The sequence below is a fragment of the Seriola dumerili genome, unplaced genomic scaffold, assembly GCF_002260705.1.
Source record: "Seriola dumerili isolate Sdu_G_001 unplaced genomic scaffold, Sdu_1.0 BDQW01000505.1, whole genome shotgun sequence".
Classification (NCBI taxonomy): Eukaryota; Metazoa; Chordata; class Actinopteri; order Carangiformes; family Carangidae; genus Seriola; species Seriola dumerili.
In genome coordinates this window covers 214,362-239,057 of record NW_019174760.1, presented here as the reverse complement: position 1 = coordinate 239,057, position 24,696 = coordinate 214,362, and the positions used below count along the sequence as shown (strand labels likewise).

The following is a 24,696-nucleotide window of genomic DNA, read 5'->3' as shown; positions in this document are numbered from 1 at the left end:
GTGTGTGTGGTTCGCTTCAATACTTCAATCATTTCCTTAATTTCATATTTTAACAGGCATTAAAAACAGGAATTGTAAAAATGATTTATAAATGAACGATTAATCCGTCAATTAATACTTCAGATTTAAAAATGGATTTACAAAAACAGCACAAAACTCTCATCAAATAAACCGTTTATAAATACATTTATTAATTCATGAATAAGTAATAGAATGTGAAAAGACATTTTAAAAATGTGAATAAATAACTTTGTTGATATTCAATTTCCATTTCTTTTTTTCCAGCTGATTTTCCTGTTAGCTCATCGATTAGCTTAGTCATTTAGCTTCTCCTTTTAGCCTTCAGTGCTGGTGAAACCAAGCTCTCTGATTGGTTGGACAGCTAACCAGTCATATCATGTCCACAAAGTTATTTATTCACATTTTTAAACTGCCTTTTCTATTTCTATTATTTATTCATGAATTAATAAATGTATTTATAAACGGTTTATTTAATGAGAGTTTCATGCTGTTTTTGTAAATGAATTTTTAAATATCAAGTATTAACTGATGGATTATTCCTTCATTTATAAATTCTTTTTAATATTGCTATTTTTAAAATATGAAATGAAGGAAATGTTTTATTACTTCTCCTGTGACGTCCCCGGTTCTCCACATGTAACACCATGCTAATCAGATAAAGCCTAAAGCATGTGATCAGCTGTGTGTGTTATCTATGTTCTCTGTGGCGGCAGAGTGCAGTGGATAATGCACTCAGATTATAGGCTGCGAGTTACAGTACTGGATCCAGATGTTGATCAACCTGGAATATTTTCAGCTGCTTGTTTTAAAAAGTTAAGAATTTAAATCATTGTGTGACTGCATGATGAGTGTTAGCCACTTTTACGTTCAACTTTTACCTAATTTACGCATTTTAAGATTTTCCTGGACCATCATACAGTAAACCAACTATCGGATCTCTAATGCAGAATGCATAGGAATATACCATCTGTGCTCTCCTATAACCATGCCAACCTGTAACAGTGTGACTGGAACCAAGCGGAGGGAAATGAAGGCACAGAGGTGTGTCGTATATCGAACACACTCTGGTGGCTGTTAAAGGACTCGAGCAGAGCGTTGATAAGTCGACAGCGCCGGACGTTCGCCCCGCGTACGGTCACCTCTACGTTAAAAATATCTGTGGATGTGCAATTTGTTTAAAATTACCCACATGGCAACTGGAGCAACATGAATTGTAAATAATTATAGAACAAGTGTATCTGTGATCAACGTCTCCCTCTGCAGCTGGCAACAGGCCGAGAGGCACGACGTCCGTCATATAACTGGGCTGAGATGCAGTTCACTGTTAGTCATGTCACAGAGGAGATTTAACGGACCAGGATGTGTTTTCTTCTCGCCGTTACCAGGGTTACGAAGGGTTTTACTTTTGTCGACAAAGAAACAACCGACTTCAGAGTGAACTGATCCCAGTCCTGCTATAAAGATACACACTCAACACAGTTCATGTAATCTCTTATGTAAGCTTATAACCTCTGAGCTGGTCAGGCGTCGGTCACCTGCCGTATGTCTGTGACAACTGGAATGATATAATGTAAGGTAAAGCCGCCGGATCGAACAGAAACAGAAACAAACACGAGAGGTGCAGGTAGGGAAGGTGGCTGAAGGGAAAACAAATACAAGCTACCAAATAACAAAAAAGTAAAACAAAGCATAAAAAGTGCAAAAATTAAAATCTGATTGACATTAAAAGATCCAACCCTCCTTCTCCTCACTCCTCTGACTTGAATATAATAAACAGATCTATGCAAACGTGTACACTCAGATTATTTCCATTGCAGTCAGCAGCAGATGATCTCTCTGCGTAACCCGTGTGTGAAACCTGATATGTCGGGAGCTAAAATCCTTTTTTAAAAAAAAAAACATGTGGCAACATCAAAATGGGGGAAAAAAAAACGAATAGAAATGATTTTATAATAAATTAGCTTGATGCACTAATGTGCTAAGAGGTATTTGAATGTTGTAGATGGTTTAATTACAGCTATCAGATATGCAATATTTCATGCTGTGGAGTCTAAATACTAAATAAACTTGCAGCGCCTCAAATCTGATCAGGAAAATACTCGGTGAAATATCTTTTACTTCCATTCACTTCTAAGAAAAAAAACATTCATCAAACTCAACTTTCAGAGTCGGAAAGTCGACGGTGAGATCAGGCTGTGCTGGTATGATACTGCAAGACTCCACATCTGTCTATTGTTTCTGTCCAGCTGTTGATCAGCACTGACCCAGGCACCCTCAAGCGTCACGACGAGGGCAGTGACTAAGTGGTTTTCAGGAAGGGCGTCTTAGAGGAGGGAATGAAACTTAAATAATGAATTTCAAGGATTAACTGGTCGTCTATCAGTTACAGCAATTACCTTTGTAGTTTATTTACAATAAGAAAGAAAGAGAGGAAGAGAGGAAGAGAAGAAGGAAAGAAAGAAAGAAGGTAAGAAAGAAAGAAAGACGGAGAGGTTGAGAGTTCTCAGTGACTGACTACAATGGAAGTGACCTGGAGAACACTGACTCTGCTGCTCTCTCAGGTTAGATGTTCCTTCCCCCGTTGATGACGTTTCCTCCTGGGGGGGCGATGTGGATAGAGTCCAGAATGGGCCGCAGGATCTGGCCAAACGGTCTGAAGGTGGAAGGAAGAGATTTTAAACTCAATCACCCATAAATCCAGCTGCACATTAACAGAGCAAGTCTTAGTTTTGTTTCCCAGCAGGATTTTACAACGTGTTTGTATATAAAGTGTTTCCACTTCAAAAATGTCACGTGTCGACCTCTGCAGTGAATCTTAGTCACAACTGTGCAACTGTTTACCCGCTGTGCTGCCTCACGCTGGAGCATCTGTGTGTGAGACACAACCTGTCCAGTCATAGAATCTCACTTGTCTTTAATTTCTCTTAAAATGAGTCGGTGCAGTTTATTTCTGTTTTCAATTCAAATCAGCTTGAACTTAGTTTCTGTAGCTGGAAACCAGGAAGCATGAGGCAGATTACTGTGCTGGAATGACATTTATAATATATATACATATACTGTATATATATATATACATAAAGACATTTATGGAGAACAGGTTGGAACATTTTTAGAGCAGATTTTGTGCCTGTTAAGAAACAAAGTTCTTGATTTGTTAAAATGACTCAGTAAGCAGATTTTGATTTTCAGAGTAAAATCTTAGTCTGTTCAATAACTAGTAACTCTGGGAGTCAGTAAAAAGTTGCATATTTCATATTAAGTAGCAGAAAAATCAAATACTTAAGTGCAAGTATCTTAATATTGTACTTGTGTAAATGACATGTGCAAGTGCAATTTGAAAACTCGTATCTTTACATATTTCAATTTTTCTCTCTTTTATATATTATAGAATATATATGAATATTTACGTATATATTTATCTTTATCTTCATTACCTACTTCATATTCTCTATTCTTTGCAACTGTAACTAAACTTAATTTCCCTCTGGGGATCAATCCAGTGTCTGATTGTGATTGTGATGAATGGACTTAGTTACAGCTGCAGCTGCAGCGAAGGTACTTGTTACTCTTTATGCAACCACTCTAATTCCCATTTTTGCCAGTGCAACTAGTGCTGCCTGTTCCTGTTCAGCAGAGTCACACTGAGTCTGCAGCGGAGCCGGAGTCTCCCCTGTGACCGGCCTCGTGACGGCTAAAAAGAGATCAAAGAGAGCCCGGAAAACTAGTCCAAATAAACCTCCTCCGAGGGCCACGCCACATTCACTTTTTGGTTCTCTTGCAGGCTTTGAAATTTTCTGTATCATAAAGTGAAACTTGAGTGAAGCTGGCATGAAAACAGACACGTTCTATAATGAATCCACATGTTACATGATTTATTTAGCTGGTGGTTGGAGGTGTATTTCTGCAGCCGCCTGCACAGACACGACCATATGGCGATCATAGTGAAATCATGGTTCTGAGGGTCTGAGGTTTACACTCACGTGGAGAGGACTTCGGATGGAAGGTCGGTGATGTAGGACGGGATGGTCCTGCCCGTCAGAAACTGAGCCACCTCGTTGGTGAAGGTGTTGCAGTTGTGCTCAAAAAGACGATACCTGTCACCTCTAAACCAGGAAGAGACGGAAGAGGGTTCGTGAGTCAGATAACAGCCCCCATGCATCGTGACAAGCATGAATCATACTGAACATATTCACAGAGAGGAAGAAGAGATGAAGAGCAGTCACTCCACCTGTATGTGCTTTCTCCCAGGGAAGAGAGGTAATCCATGAAGATCTCCTCCGACACTTCGGTTTCACCCAGCTCCACCACCGTGTCTGGAGGTCCCAGCATTGTCCCCCCCTGACACACAACACACATCACAACACACAACACAACACAACACGCAACACACAACACACAACACACAACACGCAACACGCAACACGCAACACGCACAAGTTCTCAGTATCACAGAGCCTGACACCTTCAGGTGGAGAAAGTAACCAGTTCACAGACGTGGGATCGATCCGACAGTTACTGTCGAAAACGAGGACGAAAATTCAGACGTCTGAGGATCATGTGACCTCGATCCTCAAAGACAGAAGCGTTCACTTTGACCCTGTGATCACGCATCATAATCTAGCAGCTTCAGTCACACATCAACAGTTTCAAAGAAAACAACAAATCTAGGCCGAAATCTTCCGCGGATATTTTGGGAATATTAGCTAAAAGCTGGATTACATCAGACGGAGGGTCGGGAGGACACGTGCTGCTCGGTTGGACTGGTGTTTGAAACATCAGATTTTATCAGTCCCATCACTGAACAATGGTTTCTTTTTATAACTGTCATTCTGCAAAATCATGCAGGAAGAAACTAAACTCATGAGAAACTAATATAGCAGTTTGTCCTCTGTCTGGCCTAGTTTAGTTATTAGCATTATGATAAATGTATAAATGTTAAAGGATGAGGCTGCTTATATTTATTCTTTTTATTTTTTCAATCTTTCTTTTTATTTATTTCTATCTTGTCTTTTTATCGTCTCTATTGACTTTCATTGCTTTTGATTTGTTTGTCGAAGCACTTTGTAAACAATGTTTTAAAAGGTGCTTTATAAATCAAGTTATTATTATTATTATATCTTATTCATATTATACTCTATATATTTCTTATTGTCCATGAAGAAATCAAAACCAACAAAGTGTTTCTTCCTGTGTAACCAGTCTCATCTCTCTCTTCCTCTGGGCCATTGACCTACACTGTGTCGCTCCCGTCTTCACATCCTGCTGCCGAACACACCAACAAAAGCACCGAGTGTGTATTAATCTGCAGCTGATAGTCCCCAACAAATACACTATTTACTGTTTGTTGAGCAGCATTTATAAAAACGACACTGACCGGCCGGTTAGAAAATGACTTGGCTATTTAAAGAAATGTATTTACCCATGAATCTACAGGGTGTTCAGACGCGGCTGTTGATGCACATCAACAGACAGAAATCTTATTTTTGTTTTCCAGCAGGGTTAAAGACGCGCTTGTATATAAAGTGTTTCCGCCTCAGAGATGTCACATTTTAGTCACAGTTGTGTAACTGTTCTTTCAAGGTCTTGCAGATAAAACTATTTGAGGAAACCACTGCATTTAATTAGTGAGCAGTAAGTCTCGGACCAATCCCACATCTTCATACAGTATGTGTTTGTGATACAAACAAAGCAGGGAAGTCACAGTATTGAGAGACGAAGTAAATTCTTTTAAAAATGAGGGAAATGCAGAAACAATGTCCTGCACATGTCAAAGGTTTATTTTATGAATATGTGGATTTATTAAACACACAGCCCGTGTGGATTTGTAAGGATTTAGTTTTAGCAGGACTGTGCAGTGACAGTTGGAACATATCATCTGAAAGAGATGGGTATTAATAGGTCTCTCTGTTGCACCTCTTGGTTTGCAGGTATAATGTGAAACCTCCTTATGATTTCATGTCTACAGTAGTGGAAGAGGCCCACAGGCTCAGCACTAAAAATATTATACGGGCTGTTATTTGTGTGTGTGTGTGTGCAGCAGCGGTCTGAGATAGATGGCCTACATCTCCTCCATGAGCTCGTTTGATGAGACTTTGTCAAACAGGAGTCAGTCTCCTTGCTTCAGACTTACCGGCGAACAGCTGGAGATGCCCTCCCCACCGAAGAAGAACTCATCACCGTATGCCACTATAGCTGTGTGCCTGGAAGAAAAGCACTAAATTAACACAGGCGTATATCCAGGTCAGAGCAACTACGATTACTCAACATTTGCTGCTGCAGCTATTTAAAATTACAACTCTGAGCCTTTTCTTTTAAAACCTCTGCAGTGGAGGCAGCTCCCAGTCTGGGTCCAGGAGGCAGACTCCCTCTCCACATTCAACATCAGGCTGAAAACTGTCCTCTTTGATAGGGCCTATAGTTAGAGCTGGCTCAAGTGAATCCAACCCTTAGTTATGCTGCTATAGACCTATTGACCGCTGTGGGATTCCCATGCATGCATGAATGCACTCCCTCTCTCTCTCTCTGCATTTATATTGTACTACTTCCTGTCACTAACTTTGTATTTTTTCTTTCCCATAGTTTGTGTGTCTCTCTCTCTCTCTCTTTCTCATTCTGCAGGATTCAGCAGCAGGATCCAGATCTGCCACTACAACACACTTACAATACAATAACACATTACCTATGGGTATAACTGTTATTTTCCCTGTTACAATTAACAATCAACAGTATATACAGCTGTTCATGGTCTCTCCCCCCCCCCCCCCCCCCCCCCCCCCCCCCCCCCCCCCCCCCCCCCCCCCTGTCGCCAAGTGCTCACCCTCTGTGGGAACTGTTGTTTCTCTATATAATAAAGTAAGGTCTCGACCTTACCCTGCACAGTGCCGTGAGATCATGTATATTATGATTGATAAAAACTGAATTGAACTGAATTGAAATAACAAGCCACCAAAAACACCAGAGTTACAATGATGACAGATTCTAAAGAACAGAATGAGGACGGACACAGACACACCTCCAGCAGCTGTGTTTTAGAGATGTTTTAAATCATAATAAACTGGCCTACACCTGAGTGAGCCACACATTACAGTCAGGAGACAACCTAGTTATTAAGATAGACAAGAGAGCAGATCATACCATATACCGTCCAGTTGTTTTCCTGTAAGAGAAAGGGGAGGAAAGTAGTGAGAGGAAGCAGGTAGCAGATGATCTTTTTATGCAAACAGTTGATGCGAATTGAAACTAACAAGTGGTGATGACAGAATGAACATACATCAGTCACGCGTTACCATTTATTTGCAAAAAAAAAATAATTAATTAAAACTTAACTACCTCTTGATAACTTAAGATCGACACAAAGCAGGGCAGAGAGAGGGCATCTCCACCCGGTATTTGTTATCATCACTTATTTGTCCCCGAGGCCAGGCTGCATCGGATTTTTCATCTGTACTTACCTAACATGATCGGACTGAGGCTGCGCGCCATTCCTCTCGATAAATCATAAATATACAGCTGGACGTTGTATCGCGTGGCATTTTTATCCATATCGTTAACCGTCCAAATATCTTTTCGTAATGTTATTTTTCTGTTAGCTAGCTCCGCTCAGCTAGGCACCTAATAGCACAGCTGACTGGTGGAAGGGACGGGGGGGGGGGTCTACAAGAATGATGTCATTACGTCAAAAGATCACTTCCGTTTCCACCACTTTCAAAATAAAAACTTTTGCGAGAGATTTCAATAACACATGGATAGCTTTCTTGAGGAGTGGTTTTTATTTTGAAAGAAAATATATCATTTCCGGTTTCACCCCTGTTATCTCTGAATGACTTGACAATTTAATTATGGGAGTTGACAGCGGTGTGTTGTTGCCTATGGTTGTTGCATATGTATCATGACAAAGAAAGAAACAGAAGAAAAGGAAGAATTTTTAGATTTTTTAATTTATTTCTTTTATTTCTTTATTGAAATGCCACATAAACAACAGGACTAATTACCACAACAGTAGCTCAGTTCAAAAACATATAGAGGTCAAAGTACATAAGTTTTGATAACAAGAAAATAACAACAATATGAATACAATAGTATATTTAATAAATGAAATAAAACAATAAGAAAAAATAAAATGAATAAAAAAAATATTAAAAAAAAATAAATAATAAAAAACAGAAAGAGACTTAAATGAAAACATTAAAATGGGAGCTTTTTTTGTTTTTGTCTTAATATACAGCTCCATTTCTTTGTTGAAAACATGAAAGTGAGGTTTCATTTTAGCAAATTTACATTTTTGAATATAAAACTTTGCAAAAAATATAATGAGATTGATTAGAAAATTCCTATTTTGTGTTGAACCTTAAGAAACCAAAAAATTACAATTGAAGCTCAAATTATATTGTCCAGGATAAACCTACAGGAAGTGTTTCATTATCATTATTATCATTATTTTTATTTATTTATTTTTTTTCATAAGTAGGCCAATGACACCGTCAATAGTTGTATTGTAGCCCCTGATTAAAATGATTAACCGATGATTAATTGCTGTATGTGATTTATGTATTTTTATTATTTAAATGTATTATTATTGTTTACTACAGCTACCCTTTTGTGTTTTATGTCATTTATTGTTTTCTTTATTTGATTGATATATATTTTTCTCTGTTTGTATACATGGATATATGTCTATTTGTATATGTATGTATATATGTATATGTTTATAAATATATATATTATATACTTTTTGCACTTTTTATATTTCCAGATGTCTGAAATTTGTAATTGTACATTGTTCAATAAAAATGTAAAATAAAAAAAATAGCTGTATTGTAATACCACATGAGTCCTGGTCTCACTCCGGAGCAGCAGGTGGCGCTAAAGCGCATGAACCGCAGTTAAACATCCCGAAGAAGAGCAGCAGTTCACAGCAGCCACAGCCCTCGCTGCTCTGGACCAAAATAGACAGTTGAGGGCTCAGCAGCTGACATCAACCAGAAATGGCTGCCACCGGAGTTCTTCCCTTCATAAGGGGGGTAGACCTCAGTGGAAACGACTTCAAAGTAAGGATTTTAAGCACCAATCTTTGACATTGTATCCGTAGCTGTTCCGCTTAGCTAGGTAGCTAAAGCTAAAGTTAGAGGCTCAGAGCAACAAACGGCTAAGGGCTAAGCTCGCTAAAACATTAGCATAGCTTAACGTTACCAGCATTGGGCGTTAGCCAGTTGTCAGATGTTTGACATGGACAAAGTAGAAAGAGACTGGTTTCAGCCACAAGCGTCCTGTGTAACGGTTAACACGTTTACGCTTAGGGGAATGTATTCACTTTGTTTTACTTTGCTCGCTGTTAGAGTACACTTTGTAGTTTGGGATAACGTAGCTCTTATTTCCAACGTCACGTCAGCTAGCTAATTTAGCTTCAGCGCTGGCTAACTGTGGCTGTCTGGGTCAGAGGCACAAGCTCTGCGTCAAAACATGTCAGCTTTATCTGCCTTTAACGTAGATAATGCTGCGGCCAAAAACAACGTTAGTCGATGTTATTGAGTTTGTTGAGTGGCTCCAGTCGCACCATGTCGTCATACTTGTAAATTTTGACCCACTTTTGAGCCCAGTCTGGGAGCTTGGAGAGGCAGCCCGGCAGGCAGGAGTGACAGCTGAGATCATCTGGCATGAGCCGACAACTATTTGTGTACTTAACGCTGCCCGCCATGTCAGTATTTAAGTAGTAGAAATAAACTGGCGAAATAACATGTTTATCTGTTAGTCATTGAATGGCTGGCGATTAAAATCTATTTTCAGCCAGTCTGATATGACATCATTTCCTCTGCCCAAATGTGCCCTAGATCAGAAACGACTGTAGGCATTTTTCAACTCTCCTTATGTTTCCTGACTGTAAAAGATAATATACATGGAACAACACAGCTGGCCAGATGTCTGCTGCATTTACTCATCTAGCTGATTTGGAAATGACTGAAGTTGTCCATATTTGTGTTGTCACACTCACCCATAATGACAGTCAGGGTGGACAGTAGTGAAGTACTTTTACTTGAGTACTATACTTAAGTACATTTTTTTGTTCATTACTTGAGTACTTTTTTTTCTTTTCTGGAAACCTATGACTTTTACTCCACTACACTTAAAAGACAAATATTGTACTTTTGACTCCAATATATTTCTATGAAGTACTGAAGTACTTTTAATCAGTGGAATTAATTTTCTTTATTTTGAAAATGTGATAGACCATGTTCATCACAGGAGAAAAGCCAGTTACAGCCAACTCCTACACTGTCATTCATGTCCATATTTGAAGGTTTAGAAATAAAGATTAATTTAAATGTTTGCTGTGTTTACCACAACCATTCTTCATCACTGCCTAAAAAAAGAAATGCTAAAACAACAATAGCTGTCATTTGGTTGATTCAATTGTTTTCAAGTCCATTTCTACAGACTTTATAGAATATTCTACAAGCTTTTTATTCTGCAGGTTCTGCAAGTAACTCAGTGTGTTCAGTAGATAGACAGTAGGATACAACCATGTGTTGACATAAAAGAAATATACTTTTAAATATTTTAAAAATCAAGTCCTCCAGTACTTTAACTCAAGTAAAATTTTGACTGAACAGCTTTCACTTTTTTGTACTTTGACCACCTCTGATGACAGTGAAACCAACAGGGCTGATGTCAGCTTTCAATCATAGATGTAGACAAATAGAGGGAAATTTACTGTGCTAATTCTTGGATATTTACACTGTTTTACTTAATTTATTGGCTGTGTATTGAAGGACTTCAGTATAACAGATCTACAGTACGTCCAGGAGCTTATGTCCATATTTCAGGCTCAAATGATTCTGGTAAATAAATGTCACTAGTTTGTTTTACAGGAAATTTCATGTGGGTTTCGTTGCAGCCTTCTCCCCCTCTGTCATACTGCTGTACTGAAAATAAAACCTAGCATTGGTAACTACAGTCAATAGAAATACTGTTGATGTCAAAAGTCATTTATGTCTGTCTCACTTGTCTGTCGTTACAGGGTGGATACTTCCCAGAGCATGTCAAGTGTATGAGCAGTCTGCGATGGCTGAAACTGAACAGGACAGGACTGTGTTACCTCCCAGAGGAGCTGGCCTCTCTGCAGAAGCTGGTGAGACATTCAGGCCTTTTTGTTCATGATTAGCTTCACCTCACATCTCTCATCATGGAGAGTCACAACGTTTTTCACATGTGCCGCCTGATCTACAGTTGATAGTTCTGAAGCTGGAGAGAACTCCACAATGGTACTGATATTATTGTATTGGTATTGACTGAATTATCTGTAGAATTAATTATAATAATAATGTTGTCATCTGTCATGATATCAGCCTAGATTACCTAGTACCTTTTTCCATCTATCAGCGCTTCGTTGACAGCAGTGTTGTTGGTGTCTGGGTCAAAACATACCAATATTTAACTTTCAGTGTGTGAGTAACAGAGGAGATCACTCCAGCAGATTGACACACTTCACCAGTGAAACCTCACCTGACCAAGAACACACACTGCCCTGCTTTAATCCTCAGTATCTCTGATAGGATTATCTCATCTAAGTCTCCAAAGCAAAGCTCACGCTGAAAAGATGATCTATGCCAGCATGCTTTATCTTCCCAGGTGTAGGTAAACAAGATTAGTGTGTTATCATGGCTGGCAGTTGTTGTGTCTTGGGTGTGTTTAACTAAACCTCTGCTTTGGTTTTATCCTGTTTGTAGTTAAATCATTCTGTTTAGAGACAACCTGACATTAGTGTGAGTAGTACATTGCACAGCAGTGACCAGGACATGTTGTAGGGTCTATTTATGGTATGTTTTAGATTATTATGTCATGTTTGTGCAGTGCATTGTGTATCTGTTTAAAAAAACCTCTGCTTTTCCTTCTTCAGGAGCATCTTTCAGTGAGTCACAACAGCCTGACCACTTTACATGGAGAACTGTCCAGCTTACCGAACCTACGGGTAACTGATACACACCAGTTAATACATATAAAGCACATGTAGAATTAATAACAATAATAAACATCGTTTGTATAGCACCTTTCATACATAATTGTATCTGAAAAAACACAGGTAATAGCAGCAGACATAAGGGGCAATATAATAAATAAAAGGGCAATAAAACAATATAAAAAACAGTTTTAAAAACATAAAAAGGTATAAAAGGAATAAAAAATGTATCAAGTAAAAGCAAAGTATTGTTAATAAGATCATAAAAATGGATTTTCAGCTGTTTCTTAAAACTATCAACAGAAGTTGCTTGTCTGGTGTGTTCAGTGTGTTCAGTGTGTTCAGTGTGTCTGGTGTGTTCAGTGTGTTCGGTGTGTTCAGTGTGTCTGGTGTGTTCAGTGTGTTCAGTGTGTCTGGTGTGTTCAGTGTGTCTGGTGTGTTCAGTGTGTTCAGTGTGTTCAGTGTGTTCAGTGTGCAGTTTAATGTTTTGCCGTGTTCACATCAGTTTTCTAAAAGTGTTTCCTTATGTGTGCAGGCGGTGGTAGCCAGAGCAAACAACCTGAAAAACTCTGGAGTCCCAGATGACATCTTTCAACTGGATGATCTCTCTGTGCTGGTATTATAATTAATCTCACACCATCTCTTCTTCTCTGTTTATGTTTATACCCTTTAAGACCTTTTTACAGTCCTCCTACGCTTGTTCCATCAACATGTTTTCTTTCCTTTTTCTTCTTGTAAACTGCCTCAACTTTACACCTATGACCTTTCCTGTTTTTGAATTGGTTTTGAAACTTTCCTGTCCCACAAATAAATCAATGCCATGTTTTCCCCACACCTTTCTCTTCTTCCTTCTGCTGTAGGACCTGAGCTACAACCAGCTGACGGAGATCCCCAGGGACCTGGAGAACAGCAGGAACATGCTCGTGCTGAATCTGAGCCACAACGGTATCGACTCCATCCCCAACCAGCTGTTCATCAACCTGACAGACCTGCTGTACCTGGACCTGAGCGACAACAAGCTCGACAGCCTGCCACCCCAGATGAGACGCCTGGTGCACCTGCAGACTCTCATACTGAACAACAACCCGCTGCTGCACGCCCAGCTGCGGTAAGAAGACTTTGTTTCTGTGTTGTTGTCATTATCGTTTGCCATCTATCCCTCACTTCCCACCTTTACCCAAACACCCAGAAAAATGCTAGTTCAAGTATTTATCTAGTGCTGCTCTGACTGTGGTTGTGTGTTTGTGTGTTTCTGTGTGTGTGTGTCTGAGCAGCCAGCTGCCAGCCATGGTGGCATTACAAACTCTGCACCTGAGGAACACCCAGAGGACCCAGAGCAACATGCCCACCAGCCTGGAGGGACTGACGCATTTAGCAGGTAATGCACGTGTACACACACACACACACACACACACACACACACACACACACACACACACACACAAACACACACCTATATTTTTCACAAATGCGTGGCTCTAACTCCTCCCTGTTCGCCCTCCCATCTCTCCCAGATGTTGACCTGTCATGTAACGACCTTACTCGAGTGCCAGAGTGCCTGTATTCTCTGGGCAGTCTGAAGAGACTCAACCTGAGCAGTAATCAGATCTCTGAACTCTCCCTCTGCATCGACCAGTGGACTCAGCTGGAGACGCTGAACCTGAGCCGCAACCAGCTCACCTCGCTGCCCGTAAGGACCGCAGTCATTACACAGCTGTCTTTTATAAGCCACTCCTCTCCTACCAGCAGCGTTTAGGAAGTTATGTAATTGGAGTTGTCGCAATTTTCATTCATTACTTCTTCTAAGAGATGAACGTCTGCATGACTAAAGACGAAGAAAACGTCAATTTGTGGAAACCAGTTATTTCTTCATCTAAAAGCTTCTGTCGCCAGAGAACTGTATTGTTGTTTTGATGCACTCCACTGTATAATCTCTGTAACGTTTAAACTCGTGTGTCTCCGTTCAGTCTGCCATCTGTAAACTGTCCAAACTGAAGAAGCTGTACGTAAACTCCAACAAACTGGACTTTGATGGCGTTCCCCCGGGCGTGGGCAAACTCTCCAGCCTCACTGAGTTCATGGCCGCTAACAACAACCTGGAGCTCATCCCCGAGGGACTCTGCAGGTGAGCTTCGGCCGTGACGCTAGACTGATTTATTCTCAACTGGCTGAAGATACAAGCCAATTTTATTTAGCAGAAAGAAGAGACAGATTTTGAGGGTCGGCGTGAGTCAGTTTTACAAACTGAATGTTTGTTGATGTTTGTGAGTCAAAGTGAATTTTACACATGAACAGGAAACGGCAGATTCTCTTTACACGTTGTATTTTATCATCACGCGTTTCGTGAATAATCTTGCGTATGTCGTTTTCTAGGTGTGGCAAGTTGAAGAAGCTGGTGCTGAATAAAAACCGCCTGGTGACGCTGCCTGAGGCCATCCACTTCCTGACTGACTTAGAGGTAAAATACCAACCTACCAGTCAAGTACTCAGATAATACCGGACGCAGCCTTTGCATTGACATTGGGTAAATGGTGGATGTTTTTCATCTCACTGAGTAAAACACAAAGTATGTGATTGTGTGAAGATGTGATAAAGAAAAGTGTCAGTATATACTGTTGCAATAAATTGGATAAAAAACTCCAATGTGATATATTTCAAGTTCCTGCAGGAATATTATATGGGACATGATGATGCTTCAGCAATAAAAAAAACATCAAGTATATTTGATTAAATGTCACTTTGACTCCACAGATTGTTTAAAGCAGAGGATGTTGTTGTCATTAACCGTTCTGCAGGTCCTGGATGTGCGTGAGAACCCCAACCTGGTGATGCCTCCTAAACCAGTGGACAGAGGGGCAGAGTGGTACAACATCGACTTCTCCCTGCAGAACCAGCTCCGGCTGGCCGGGGCCTCGCCTGCGACTGTAGCTGCAGCTGGAGGAGGTGCGTGTGTGTGTGTGTGTGTGTGTGTAGCTTGTACATGACTGTGTTGGACTATATCAACGCTTCTTTGTATTTAGTAGAGGCTTAAATCAGTGTGTGTTTCTGCACGTGTGCAGGAGCCAGCCCCCGAGATCACCTGGCGAGGAAGATGAGGCTGAGGAGGAGGAAGGACTGTTCTCAGGACGATCAGGCAAAGCAGGTGCTGAAGGGCATGAGTGACGTCGCACAGGAGAAGAAGAACATGGAGGTAAGGGGAAGAAGATATGAAAATAATAGTGGAAAGAAAAATAGTTGCTGGTCTGACCATTGTGGATCCACCAAGAACAATAAGTTATGTCTGTTATTATTATGTCGGTCTAACTACTCTGTGGGGAGATTAGTTGGTCTAGAAATCTCTCCATTAACCTTGAGATGAGTTGAGGAGGAATAATAAACACAAGAGGTTTGACTCATGTTTCCATTTACCAAGAAATCTGCTGATTTTTGCAGGAGAACGGAGACTTGAAATACGCAGATTTAAAGGTCCGACGCTGGGACAAGAGTCTAGAGAAGCCTCAACTGGACTACTCCGAGTTCTTTATGGAGGACGTGGGGCAGGTAATGTGTGTGTGTGTGTGTGTGTGTGAGAGAGAGAATATGTGTGTGTGTGACAGTAGATATCCCCGTTTGTGTGTTTGAGTCTGATTTAGAGGATGCAACCTCTCCTTTCCTGCTTCCTCTCTGCAGATTCTTTTCCACATATCTGTTGGGAACCTTTCGGGTTATAAAAGGTTTTGTTTTGAAGGTTGATCACAATCTATATTCATATCTCTCTTCCCCTCTCTTCAGGTTCCAGGTGTAACCGTGTGGCAGATAGAGAACTTTGTTCCCATGCAGGTGGATGAAGCTTTCCATGGCAAGTTCTACGAGGCGGACTGCTACATCATCCTCAAGGTAACACGTCAAGCATTTGCACAGACGGTCATTACTTAGATTTGCGTGAGACTAATCAGAGACAAACTGGTTCATGTCACTGGAACATCTGTAAGTTTCTATCCGGAGACAGATTCCCTCCTCTCGTCCTTCTCACGCTCCTCTCTTTGTAATACAGACCTTCCTGGATGATAACGGAGCGCTGAACTGGCACATCTACTACTGGATCGGCCAGGAAGCCACGCTGGACAAGAAAGCCGGCTCTGCCATCCACGCCGTCAACCTCCGAAATTTCCTGGGGGCGGAGTGCAGGACGATAAGGGAAGAGATGGGAGACGAGAGCGAGGAGTTCAGCGCCGTATGTATAAACACATTACACTTCTTTAAAATGCATTTTCCTTTATTGGACAAACTGAAACTGAAGCTGCAGCTTTATAAACCTTCAGCTGCTTCGTGCTCTTGTAGTTAAGGTCTTGTCTCATGTGCAGGTGTTTAACAATGAGATCTCCTACATTGAGGGAGGAACAGCCAGTGGATTCTACACTGTGGAGGACACAAACTATTCCGTCAGGTAGGCTGGAAGTCACATTTCTTTTATTTACCTTTGTTTGGCTTTTATTGTCTTAATATCGTTAGAGATGAGCTTTGTTTTGAAAAGCTGGTTCATAAAACCGGGTTCACTTGAAGTGTGAATTAATTTAGTTCCAGCTGTAATCAAGTGATCGCTCTGTGTGTGTTTGTGTGTGTGTGTGTTTTTGCTCTGAAAACATTTGAGCCCTTGTGTGTTTTCATCAGGTTGTACAGAGTTTACGGCAAGAAGAACATCAGACTGGAGTCTGTACCTGTGAAGGCCTCTTCCCTCGACCCTCGGTAACTCTCACACACCCTCTCTGCCTTTATGTACCATGACACACACACACACACACACACACACACACACACACACACACTCCCCATTCCTAATGCCTTTGATGTCCCTCTTATCTCTGTTTGACGTAATCAGTGCGTTCACTGTCGACTTGCAGTTGATTTGTTGCTCATTTTATCCAGCCGCTGTTTGACACATGATGTAAACTGTCTGTCTTTAGGGTGAAGCATCGTGTCCTTAACATCCTGTCTTTCTCTTTTCTTTGGCAGCTTTGTCTTCCTGTTGGACACGGGGCTGGAAATCTTTGTCTGGAGAGGAGCCAACGCTACACTCAGCGGCACCACGAAGGCCAGGTGAGACACAAATCAAGAGGCAACACAAACTTTGCTGCCACTTGGTTTGGCAAATCTCATGTTCCCCATGTTGGGGACACCACTGAACAGCCTGTAGCTGCAGAGATCCAAAGCTGTTTCTGAGCGTTGTCGTCCTCCTCCAGGTTATTTGCAGAGAAGATAAATAAGAATGAGCGTAAGGGGAAGGCGGAGATCACAACCCTCATGCAGAACCAGGAGCCTCCAGGGTTCTGGGAGGTGCTGGGAGGACAACCAGAGGAGATCAAGAAGCACGTACCGGACGACTTCTCTCCCATCAGACCTAAACTGTACAAGGTGAATCATTTTAATAACCTTTTATACAGCTGTTTGTTGTGGACTACGTGCAGATTGAAGGTGCTGCTTTCTGCTTGATCACGTAACTATATTTTTGTAACTGGCTCATGATGATTTACAGCATTAATGATGATGATCAAACATTCAGGATTGAATCAGGCTTTAGAGACAGCTAACAAGCGTACGATGTGTTCTGCCCAGCGACAACATAAAAGTTCCTATCATTGGCTTAATTTTTAAAATGTTTTTAAAGAGAATTTATTTTCAAAACATTCAAAAACATTATTTATATTAAAAAAAAATGTATTGTAATTTTTTTGTGATTACATCTTTCCACCAAGATGCAATACCTTCGTGGTCCACCAGGTGCAGTTAACAGCATGTGTCAGCCTTAGAAAAGGTCTCACACCTCCATCTCTAACATGAGAGTCTTCAGACAGGTGGAGGTTAACAAATGTGAAAAGAGGCCAACGTGTCTGTGACATCACACAGGAAGCTTTTTGTTTAAAAGGCACGATAAAGTTTGAGGAACACAAACGGATAAAGATGCTAAACGGCAAATCACAGTTCACTGATGTTTGGTGTGTCACCGTCCTGTAGGTGGGCCTGGGTCTGGGCTACCTGGAGCTGCCTCAGGTGAACTACAAGCTGTCGGTGGAGCACAAAGACCACAAGATCAAACTGGACACCCTGCCAGAGCTGAGACTGGTACGTTCGTCTGCATCAACATCCCTCCTTCCCTCCTTGTCCCTCCTCCCCTTCTTATACTTTACACCCTCCTCTTTCTCTTCAGGTGCAGTCTCTGCTGGACACGAAGTGCGTGTACATCCTGGACTGCTGGTCCGACGTGTTCATCTGGATCGGGAGGAAGTCTCCCCGTCTCGTCCGAGCCGCCGCCTTGAAACTGGGTCAGGAGATCTGCTCCATGCTGCACCGGCCCAAACACGCCTGCGTCACCCGCAACCTGGAGGGCACCGAGTGTCAGGTAATGAATACGACAGTAACACCTGCTGTACCTGCTGTGGTGGACACACATAAATGCACTTTACAGCTCTGCATGAAGGAAAACATCATGAAATATCATAATAACATTTTAAAATTGTATTTGATTTAAACTTTAAACTTTTACACACTTCAAAACTGACCTGTGTGTGTCTCTTTCCTAAATGTCTTCTCCTCGCCAGGTGTTTAAATCCAAGTTTAAGAACTGGGACGACGTGTTGAAGGTGGACTACACCAGAGCAGCTGAGACTGTACAGCAGAAGGACAACCTGCAGGGCAAGGTCGGTGACGCCTGTGGCTCAGAAGTCTAATTCAGTACAAACATCAGTACAAATGCTGCTGCTGAACTGAAATACAAGATTACTCTCAAAGTATTCACATGGTGGAAGACACGTGTGTTTTAAGCGAAGACTTTTATTGTGAAATGTGTCAGATATGTGTGTGTGTGTGTGTGCGCGGTTGCTAATGTCTTGTTTCCTGTCGCAGGTGAAGAAAGACGCAGAGAAGAAAGACCAGATGAAAGCCGACCTCACTGCTCTCTTCCTTCCCAGGCAGCCGGCCATGGCCCTCACTGAGGTGACACACACACACACACACACACACACACTCCCTATTCTGACTTGGTTTGCTGAGAAAACAGGAACAAGCTCTTCTTCGTTGGTGTTTTGTGTGCAGGCTGAGCAGCTGATGGAGGAGTGGAACGAGGACCTGGACGGCATGGAGGGATTCGTGTTGGAGGGAAAGAAGTTCGCTCGTTTGCCAGAGGAAGAGTTTGGGCATTTCTTCACACAGGACTGTTACGTCTTCCTCTGCAGGTGTGTGTGTGTGTGTGTGTGTGTGTGTGTGTCTGTAATGGTCGTAATACAGACTGAGTGATAAAGTGAGCTCTGATTAGTGCTGACCTATAAATCATATTCTCATCGAGATTTGAACATATGAGCAACAAACACACAATCACAAGAGACTGAGAGAAACACGATTGATTAGAAAAAGTCTTCACACGCCGTGCATGCTGGGTTTTTGAGACGCAGCTTCTTATTTTTTTATATTTTTAACCTTTGCGAGTAAAAAAGCGATTGGCGTCCTCCATCACTCCACCTGTTCAACAAGATTTAAACATGGAAAAACGAGACATTTTCAACTTCTCCATCCACCACGGTTTGTTTTACACTAGCGCAGCGAGCTAACGTTAGGCTAATAGTGAACGGTTCTGAACAAGCTAAAAGGAAACGTTGCTGTTTGTCGACTGCAGCTTCGTTCGACACAGACTTTTGTAAACTCAGAACTACAACCTGAGACAGCAGCAGCGTCACCTGCAGCAGACGGAGGAGATGACCTATAGTGACCTTTGTCTGTGTTCTGTCTGTGCTCTGATGTCACTGTGCCTCCTCAGATACTGGGTGCCTGTGGAGTATGAGGAGGATGAGAAGGAGAAGAAGGAGGGTGAAGGTGCTGGAGAAGGCAAAGTTGGCAGAGGAGGAGGAGGAGGAGGAGGCGGAGGAGAGGAGGAGGAAGAGGACAAACAGCCGGAGGAGGACTTCCAGTGTGTGGTTTACTTCTGGCAGGGCAGACAGGCCTCCAACATGGGCTGGCTCACCTTCACCTTCTCCCTGCAGAAGAAGTTTGAGAGTCTCTTCCCTGGAAAACTCAAGGTTCGACACCCCCGCCCCCCCCCCCCCCCCCTTTTTTTTTTTTTTTTAATGTATTTATGTATTTATTTATTTTTTATCATTGTGTGTACTTTCATCACCATGTTGACTGTTTCATCACACCTGCCGCCTGTTTACCTGTTCAGGTGGTGCGTATGACCCAGCAGCAGGAGAACCTCAAGTTCCTGTCTCATTTCAAGAGGAAGTTCATCATCCACAAAGGGAAGAGGAAACAGAAGACGGACTCCGCCCAGCCCTCCCTCTACCACATACGCACCAATGGCAGCGCGCTTTGCACCAGGTACAACATGTTTCCTGTTATCACCTGTATCCATAGCAACAACATCACAAACATCTGTGTCCTTTAACCTCTCTCTCTCTGTCTCTCTCTCTCTCTGTCTCTCTCTCTCTCTGTCTCTCTCTCTCCCTCTCTCTGTCTCTCTCTCTCTCTGTCTCTCTCTCTCCCTCTCTCTGTCTCTCTCTGTCTGTCTCTCTGTCTCTCTCTCACTCTCTGTGTCTCTCTCTCTCTCTCTGTGTCTCTCTCTCTCTCTCTCCCTCTCTCTCTCTCTCAGGACCATCCAGATTGGGACAGATTCAAGTAATCTCAACTCGGAGTTCTGCTTCATCCTCAAGGTTGGACATGTATTTTTTTCTTATCTTTATAGTAAAGGAGATATTTAGTTTTACGTCACACGTCCAGCAGGATTCCCCCCCCCCCCCCCCCTTCTGAAACCACTCCTCTTTGTAACGTGACGTTTTCCATCAGGTACCCTTCGAGAGCACAGACAATCAGGGCATTGTTTACACCTGGGTGGGCCGAGCTGCCGACCCGGACGAAGCCAAACTGGCCGAGGACATCATGAACAGCATGTTCGATGACACGTACAGCAAACAGGTGCGTGTTCCTGTGTCCGCGTCCGTCAGCTTCTTTCATTTTCAGTTTGTGCGCAACTTGAATAAAAACTTTTCTCCATCTGAGGCTTTAACTTTTAACTCTTTAACAGTCTCCAGTTTCTCTGTCGTCATCACAACATCAACAATACAACAACCTCAGTGTCACCGTGGTTTCTGTTCATGTGCAGAAGTTTAATAAGATGCTCCATTTTCAACCAGGGATGAATGAATACGCTCCGACCTGCCACCCAGTGGATAAACTACGTCAATCTTGCAGATGAAAGTACGCAGGCGTGTGAACAGCGCCGCTGGCTCAGCAGCTGTTAATGACCTTAAGTTACTTCGTGAATTCACTTTGTTTTACTTCCTGAACTTCAAGTGAATCTTAAACTAATTTCTTCAACTTCTTCAGTTATTAAAACTGTTTTAAATCTTATGACGACATATTTTCAGCTGCAGGCACGCCCACGTGTTCTAAACCAGATTTAGCTGTTTTTCATTCTGTGTAGAACTTGAACCATTAAAAAAAAAAAAGTTTTAATTGTACGAACAACAAGGTTGAAGGTGGAATTTTTCTTAAACCAGCTCGTCTGCATCATGACAACGTCCCTCATGATGAGTGTCTATAATCTAAATGCATGTGATGATGTCATCACACCCAGACAGTGTGTGTGTGTGTGTCTGTGCTTCAGAGTCTTGTTTTTGTCTCCTAGGTGATAAATGAGGGGGAGGAGCCGGAGAACTTCTTCTGGGTGGGGATTGGTTCTCAGAAGCAGTACGATGAAGATGCAGATTATATGAAACATGCTCGGCTCTTCAGGTGAGTCACCGTTACCTGTTGGCAGCGCGCTTTGCACCAGGTACAACATGTTTCCTGTTATCACCTGTATCCATAGCAACAACATCACAAACATCTGTGTCCTTTAACCTCTCTCTCTCTCTCTTTCTCTCTCTCTGATTATTTCCTCTCTTGAGGATTTTGGATAAATTAGTTTTGTTGTAATTTTTGACATCAGTGGACTTTTGCCCCTCCCCCTGCCTCAGGTGTTCCAATGAGAAAGGTTATTTCTCTGTGTCAGAGAAATGCTCAGACTTCTGTCAGGACGACCTGGCTGATGATGACATCATGCTGCTGGACAACGGCAATGAGGTAACGATGATTGATTTAATAACGATGATTGATCGTTGTGACTTTGATCGTTTGGCTGCGTGCAGTCCGGCTCACTCTCCTCGTTCTCTCTCAGGTGTACATGTGGGTGGGCACTCAGACCAGCCAGGTGGAGATCAAACTCAGTCTCAAAGCCTGTCAGGTGAGCGGGAACCTCCAGTTTGTGTCGACACACGTTGGGTTTGATACATCCACACCTTTCTAACCCCCCCCCCTTCATCCTCCTCCTCCTCCTCTTCCTCACCAGGTTTACATCCAGCACATGCGCTCCAAGGAGACCGAACAGCCGAGGAAGCTGCGACTGGTGCGGAAGGGAAACGAGCCCCACTGCTTCACGCGCTGCTTCCACGCCTGGGGGGCTTTCAAAACCCCCCCCTCATAGACAAACACTCTCTGAACCGCACACATGCTCAGAAACGCTCACACCTACATACAGATTGATTTGCTGCCATGTTATTTTCTACCAGTATGATGATGATGATGATGATGATGATGATGATGATGGTGATGATGATGATGATGATGATGATGTCGTCTATGCCTATAATCCAGCTTTACCTGAACTCTGATTCCCGCCCTCCATCCTGCTCGTCGCTGCTGCCAACAGGTTCCTGTCTGATCTCAGTTCAGTCCAGTTTCTGTCTTTGGGACAAATATCAGTTTTTCTACTTTGTTTTTTTTTTCTTTTAGCAGCAGCTTGAAATCCTGATGTTGAACGAAAGAAGAGAATAATGTTTTGAGATCCAACAGATCTGAGGTGTACAGAGGCTTTATAAAAATCCAAAGGGAGGTGAATCCGCCGAACATATCGATCCGTGTCGCTGCTTTCACGTGGCTCAGCAGTCGTTTCCAGCGGAGGGTTCAGAGCTCGTTACACTCACTTCTCCGCTTTAGTGCCATTTTTGCGAAAAGCTCGTTTGAAGCAGTTCGGGCCTGATTAGTTGATTTTACAGTTTTGTTTTTTTTTCTCCTCCCATCATTGAGGGATTGAACAGAAAACAGCACTATAATTGTTTTTCTGAGGAATGTTGGTTTATATAAATATATATATTTTTCTGTTGTGTGGATATACATGGTATGTGTGTGTTTGCCCCATGCGCCTTTACTGAAATCAGTCGTTTGCTCTCTGTTCTCACTTTCTCTGACTCGACCACTGATCTGAAACTCTTGTCGTATGAGATTTGTTTCCATCGACGGTTCAATCCTTTTGCCGGGTGAAAGTTAAAACGGTTAATGTTTATTTGGCCAAAGAAATCTTGAGGTCAGTGTGTAAGTACTCGAGTGTGAGACAGAGCTTTGTTTTATGTTTAAATGTGCAATCAGTAGAGCTCGGGAGATCCTGAAACTAAATAACATTCACAATACTGTGTTCTTCTACATTTCCGGCTGCAGTCAACTAAATGTTTATGTTCTTGCTTTTCTGGAGTGAAGGGGACGAGAGGAGTTTCTGTCCAAAACCTGAAAAAGTTCAAACATCATGTTTGACATTTACGACCGTTTACTCGAAAACATTGATCTTTTTCAGACATGTTTCTCGTTTTGGAACAAAACTTTTATTTTATTAATTCACACGTTTTAATGGGAGATCTCTTGCATCATATCAGAAACATATCTTAACATAGTGACTTCTGGTTAACTGATGATCGGTGATGCCAGCATCAGCTTTGGAGTACAAACCTGCTGCAGCGCGTCTCGTGATCATGTGACCTGTGCAGTATGCAGGCGTCGGTCCAGGCCAGATATCTGTGTATTCCCAAGTGGCTGCAACTTTCATTTTGTTATTTTACACTATACTTTGTGGGGTGAACTGTATGCCTGTTAGTGTGTTGGGTCCTACACACATGTATGTGTGTATGAATATGTGCACATGCTCCTGATGCCACCTGCAGATGCTTTATTTATGTATTTTATATAAAAATAAAATCTCACATCGCATATTTAGTCATCTGGCTTTCTTGATTGCTATTTACTGATAATTCAGATGTTTGTATGTGACACTGTCAACGGAGCGTCCCTATCTACCATCAAACTCCACACACCAACACAGGTGTTTCTTGCCTCATTGGACCATTTCCAGGTGGAGGCTGGGAGTTTTGATGTTTTCAAACCCATTATACTAAAAAGAATAATCAATCAGTGGTGAATCATCCTGCACTACTCAGGAAAAGTTCAATATTTTGAGAAATGCACCTCCAGAAGATCAGTACCACTGTTTGTCTGGTAGATGGTTAGCTGTAGCTTAGCATAAAGACTGGAAACAGCAGTACAGTTTACACATTATATCTTGTTTGTTTAATCTGTAGTTTAAAAAGCCAGTTTGGTGTTGTGATATTATAGATATATAGATTATAGATACTCTATATTATAGAGCATCTTACAGTATAGTAACTTTTTTTTTTTTGGCATGAAAATGTTTTATTTCAGGGGAAATCTTATTTTTTACACAACTTGATTTATAATCAGTGTCTTTTGAAAAGGCTTTATATCCTACTCCATGTCTAGTTAAATTTTCTTTTAAACGTTTAGAAACATTATTTATATACATATATTTTTTTATACAGTTGCATCTTTTCACCATAATTGTACTATTTTGCAAATACTATTTTGTCAACCCAATT

General features: G+C 41.8%; 2 protein-coding genes across 2 annotated transcripts; one reads left to right on the top strand and one right to left on the bottom strand.

Annotated features, from left to right (window-relative positions):
• Positions 1-519: 519 nt before the first annotated feature.
• LOC111235514 (desumoylating isopeptidase 1-like) lies at positions 520-7,653 on the bottom strand. Its single transcript, XM_022763970.1, has 6 exons — positions 7,473-7,653; positions 7,156-7,177; positions 6,152-6,221; positions 4,250-4,359; positions 4,002-4,124; positions 520-2,674 (listed from the first exon to the last, which is right to left on the bottom strand). The coding sequence occupies exons 1-6, from the start codon at positions 7,561-7,563 to the stop codon at positions 2,584-2,586; spliced, it is 507 nt and encodes a 168-aa protein (XP_022619691.1). The 5' UTR covers positions 7,564-7,653; the 3' UTR covers positions 520-2,583.
• A 1,290-nt stretch (positions 7,654-8,943) lies between these two features.
• flii (FLII, actin remodeling protein) lies at positions 8,944-24,019 on the top strand. Its single transcript, XM_022763971.1, has 31 exons — positions 8,944-9,068; positions 11,036-11,146; positions 11,915-11,986; positions 12,510-12,590; positions 12,835-13,082; positions 13,249-13,352; positions 13,489-13,664; positions 13,942-14,099; positions 14,348-14,432; positions 14,770-14,917; positions 15,034-15,164; positions 15,407-15,514; positions 15,746-15,850; positions 16,008-16,187; positions 16,318-16,400; positions 16,625-16,699; positions 16,967-17,050; positions 17,194-17,365; positions 17,966-18,073; positions 18,159-18,350; positions 18,550-18,648; positions 18,854-18,943; positions 19,043-19,182; positions 19,761-20,019; positions 20,163-20,317; positions 20,589-20,649; positions 20,783-20,911; positions 21,624-21,730; positions 21,955-22,060; positions 22,155-22,220; positions 22,326-24,019. Exons 1-31 carry the CDS (start codon positions 9,006-9,008, stop codon positions 22,458-22,460), a joined length of 3,831 nt encoding a protein of 1,276 aa, XP_022619692.1. The 5' UTR covers positions 8,944-9,005; the 3' UTR covers positions 22,461-24,019.
• Positions 24,020-24,696: the final 677 nt, after the last annotated feature.

What these genes read in the sequence shown, in the direction of transcription:
- LOC111235514 (XM_022763970.1), bottom strand. Translation starts at nt 7,563, where the DNA reads ATGGATAAAAATGCCACGCGATACAACGTCCAGCTGTATATTTATGAT. An exon ending in AAACAACTGGACGGTATATG is followed by an intron (nt 6,222 to 7,155) that starts GTATGATCTGCT and finishes CTTTTCTTCCAG; the next exon opens with GCACACAGCTATAGTGGCAT. An exon ending in GCATCTCCAGCTGTTCGCCG is followed by an intron (nt 4,360 to 6,151) that starts GTAAGTCTGAAG and finishes GTTGTGTGTCAG; the next exon opens with GGGGGGACAATGCTGGGACC.
- flii (XM_022763971.1), top strand. Translation starts at nt 9,006, where the DNA reads ATGGCTGCCACCGGAGTTCTTCCCTTCATAAGGGGGGTAGACCTCAGT. An exon ending in TGGATGATCTCTCTGTGCTG is followed by an intron (nt 12,591 to 12,834) that starts GTATTATAATTA and finishes CTTCTGCTGTAG; the next exon opens with GACCTGAGCTACAACCAGCT. An exon ending in GGCAGCGCGCTTTGCACCAG is followed by an intron (nt 20,318 to 20,588) that starts GTACAACATGTT and finishes TCTCTCTCTCAG; the next exon opens with GACCATCCAGATTGGGACAG.